Source organism: Pteropus vampyrus, unplaced genomic scaffold (assembly GCF_000151845.1).
Source record: "Pteropus vampyrus isolate Shadow unplaced genomic scaffold, Pvam_2.0 Scaffold24510, whole genome shotgun sequence".
NCBI classification, from domain to species: domain Eukaryota; kingdom Metazoa; phylum Chordata; class Mammalia; order Chiroptera; family Pteropodidae; genus Pteropus; species Pteropus vampyrus.
In genome coordinates, this window is record NW_011913291.1 from 39 (window position 1) to 3,552 (window position 3,514).

Below are 3,514 nucleotides of genomic sequence, written 5' to 3' on the forward strand. Positions count from 1 at the left end.
AGACGAGGAAGAGCAGAATGTCAAAGTTGGATCAAGGCTGGCGAGGGAGAAGACACCCCCGTGTCACTTGGAGGATTTGGAAAATATCTGACTCCAGAAAAGAGTTCTGGATCTTTTGAGTGAGAAAGGTTGTAGACTGGAGATGCTTTGCGGGGGGAAGGCCTGCGCGGAACTTTGGTGTCAGTTTCGTATGTGATGAGGTGACATTTACGTGGCTGTGTTAAACAAGGTTGGATCACCTGGGAGAATCTTGTGCTTTCATCTTTTTGGTTTCTTGCAGGCCCTGTTAGGTCAGGAATGAATCAAATATCACCCTCCTCGTTTTGAGGGGTTTGGGAAGAAGTAGCTGGGGGCAGGGGGAGCCAGACGTCAGAATCATTTGCGTTTCCACATTGATTCCTACCCCCGCCTCCCAATACTTCTCTGTCTCTGGGCCTGTTTCATTTCATTCTGCCCTCCTGTCCTCACCTGCCTGGATTGTGACAGTGATTTCTTTCTGATTTTTTCCCTGAAGGAAAAGGAGGATTTCTGCGCCATGCCATTCCGATTTTAATAACTGGAAGGTGGCTGGCTCTTAGCCAAGTAGTGCTGTTATTAATTAAAAACCAGTTATTCTGTGCTCCTTAGGCACAAGAGGGGAGGGGCCAGATGGGAAGCTGACTGCAGCTTGGGGCCTCCTGTATAAAAAGCTCTCAGGGGGGCTTTGGCCAGAGATGTGAGGGATGATTAGGACAGTTCACAGGGCCAGATCCAGGTCCCTAGGCCTTGCTTACGTTCCGTGTGAACTACTATGCCTGGAAACCTGGTCAACGGGATTCCTGCCCTCAGGACACGGATGGTCTCCTTGGAAAGATAAGATACACCCTTAAGAACTGTAAAACATTTGTCGTGATAGCCTGTGCTGAAGCTTCATTCTCTTGAGTTGTGAGGAACTCAGATGGCACAGATCTGTCTCAGACGCCAGCCCGGGACGAGCTGTGGCAGTCTCCACCGGTGGCTCCGGGACGAGCTGTGGCAGTCTCCACCGGTCTCTCTTGTAGTGAGCCGTGGCCCAGACCTGAAGGTCTTCTCGGAGCCAAGTTTGAGGAAAGTCAGAGCAGGGCAGTGCGCTGAGTGGGGGGTCAGGAAGGGGATCGAGGGGCGAGGGGAGGCTTCCTAGAGTTTGCAGCCATCGGTCGTCGGTGCGTGTGTACTCCATCAAGGAGGAATTGTGAGCGCAGGGGAAGACCGAGGAGGCTGTGGGCGGGAGAAGGAGAAATTCAAGACCAGAAAGCAGCCCAGCCCCTCGGGAGCAGGCCGCCCTCGGAGGAAGCCGTCTCGCTATTTCTGCTTTTCCTTCGCTTCCAGATGCCTCACCCCCGAAGGTACCGCTCCTCAGAGCGCGGCAGCCGGGGCAGTTATCACGAGCACTACCGGAGCCGAAAGCATAAGAGACGAAGAAGCCGCTCCTGGTCGAGTAGCAGTGACCGGACGCGGCGGCGGCGGCGGGAAGATAGCTACCACGTCCGTTCCCGGAGGTGAGGCCTCCCCTCGGCACGCGCTCACGCGCTCGTTCAGCAGACATCGATCGGTTGCCTGCTGAGCAGCTGGGTGAAGAGGACTTCGTCGCACGGGGCGGCCTAACGCGTGTTTGTCATCCGACGGCAGCTACGACGACCGTTCGTCAGACCGGAGAGCGTACGACCGGCGGTACTGTGGCAGCTACCGGCGCAATGACTACAGCCGGGATCGGGGCGACGCGTACTACGACGCGGACTACCGCCATTCCTACGAGTACCACCGGGACGACAGCAGTTACCGCAGCCAGCGCAGCAGCCGGAGGAGGCACAGGCGGCGCCGGCGGCGCAGCCGGACGTTCAGCCGCTCTTCCTCGGTGAGTGCCCGCCCAGGCCCTTTCTCTCCCCAGTCCTCCGGGACCCTGGTAAGTGCGAAGTGTGCTCGTGCTCAGCCGAGCAGCGGGCATGGACTTGGAGGTGGGCGCCAGTCCTCCGCTCTCTGGCTCGTGGAGGGCCCTGCAGTCCGCTCTGGAGACGGATGGGCGCAGAGCCCGTGTGACCCAGCGCCCTCTCTGGCATGCTAGCCTCGCTGTGCTGGGAGCAGCTCCTGCCCCAGAGGCCTGCGCCCTCACTCGGGGTCCTGCCTGTGCACTGCCTTTCTCCCCAAGCCCCGGGCTCCGTGGCCCCCTCAGCAGGTGGGCTTGGGTGGGGGCCAGGGGACAGCTGTGTGTGCCTGGAAGGGCATTGTGCGGAGCGTGGGGGTGTGGGTGACGCTGGCAGTGACGCCACTTCTCTGCTCTGCCCGGGCCTCTCCTCGTTCCCGTTCCGGGTTTGGGACTTGGGGTTATGCGCCGCTCTCTCTTCTCACCCCGATCCGCCTTACTGCATCTGACGTGTTCCCTTCCACTGTCCCCCATCATCGTCTGTCCCCCCTGGCTGGGCACCTGTGACCGGTGGCCCCTCCACCACCCACCCCGCCTCCCTCCGGCCCCCGCTCCGGCACCTGGCTTGCTCCGACCCCCCCCGCCCCCCGCCAGCAGCACAGCAGCCGGAGAGCCAAGAGTGTAGAGGACGACGCTGAGGGCCACCTCATCTACCACGTCGGGGACTGGCTGCAAGAGCGATGTACAAGCCAAATCGTAACAATCCTCTAGCCTGTAATGGTCCCATAGCCATCCCAACGTCCCGAGCCAACCCGAGCCACGGCCTCTTGCCTTCTCTCAGTGGTGGTGCTTATCTGGGTGGTTTGAGTTGCTGTTGAGAATTGACCTCTGCCGCCCACTCCCAGCTCTCACGGCCCCTGGGTTAAAGGTGGTGGGGGTCACGCAGGGGTTCGCTTCCCCTGTGACCATCTGCATCTGTTCCCCTTCCTTCATCTCACCCCAGGTCGCCGTACCCTGTTTTCTTCCAACTCAGCTCATTCCCCACCTTCTCTCCCTCCCTCTCCCCGACCCTGCTCTTTTTCGTTTCAGACGAAATCGTAAGCACCCTGGGAGAGGGGACCTTCGGCCGAGTCGTACAGTGTGTCGACCATCGCAGGTAACTGTCAGCCACCCCACCTCCGTACCCGCTGGGCGCAGAGGGAGTGAGGCTCATCGGGCTTCGTTGCCGATTAGCCGGACGTAGGGCTTCTTGGCCCCGTTCAGCTTGAGACGTTCTCAAGAACCCAGCAAAAGCCTCTTCTGACCCGTAGGGGCGGGGCTCGAGTGGCCCTGAAGATCATTAAGAACGTGGAGAAGTACAAGGAAGCAGCTCGACTCGAGATCAACGTGCTGGAGAAGATCAACGAGAAGGACCCAGACAACAAGAAGTAAGCGGGGCAGAGGAGCGCAGGTCTGCGAGGCCCCACCCCGCCTGGGAAAGCCTTCCTGGCCTGGGTTAGGCCTGCAGGGGGCGCCGTGAGCCCTGGCCCTTCTCTTCCCTTCATCCTCTGGGCCTCATCTTACAGGAGTAGAACGTTACAGTCACAGTCGGAAGGGAGGGTCTCTAATCCATCTCCCTCGTTTTCAGGGCAGTTA

The 3,514-nt window shown here is 59.6% G+C and overlaps 1 protein-coding gene across 1 annotated transcript; it reads left to right on the forward strand.

The window, feature by feature from the left end:
- Positions 1 to 1,151: 1,151 nt before the first annotated feature.
- Positions 1,152 to 3,310, forward strand: LOC105311089 (dual specificity protein kinase CLK2). The gene is made up of 5 exons (XM_011387124.2): positions 1,152 to 1,517; positions 1,648 to 1,873; positions 2,534 to 2,621; positions 2,969 to 3,035; positions 3,190 to 3,310. Exons 1-5 carry the CDS (start codon positions 1,348 to 1,350, stop codon positions 3,308 to 3,310), a joined length of 672 nt encoding a protein of 223 aa, XP_011385426.2. The 5' UTR covers positions 1,152 to 1,347.
- The last annotated feature ends 204 nt before the right edge of the window (positions 3,311 to 3,514 follow it).

Excerpts from the sequence above, each read along its gene's own strand:
- LOC105311089 (XM_011387124.2), top strand. The coding sequence starts at position 1,348 with ATGCCTCACCCCCGAAGGTACCGCTCCTCAGAGCGCGGCAGCCGGGGC. Across the intron at positions 1,874-2,533 it reads CGTTCAGCCGCTCTTCCTCG|CAGCACAGCAGCCGGAGAGC; the intron begins GTGAGTGCCCGC and ends GCCCCCCGCCAG. Across the intron at positions 3,036-3,189 it reads CAGTGTGTCGACCATCGCAG|GGGCGGGGCTCGAGTGGCCC; the intron begins GTAACTGTCAGC and ends TCTGACCCGTAG.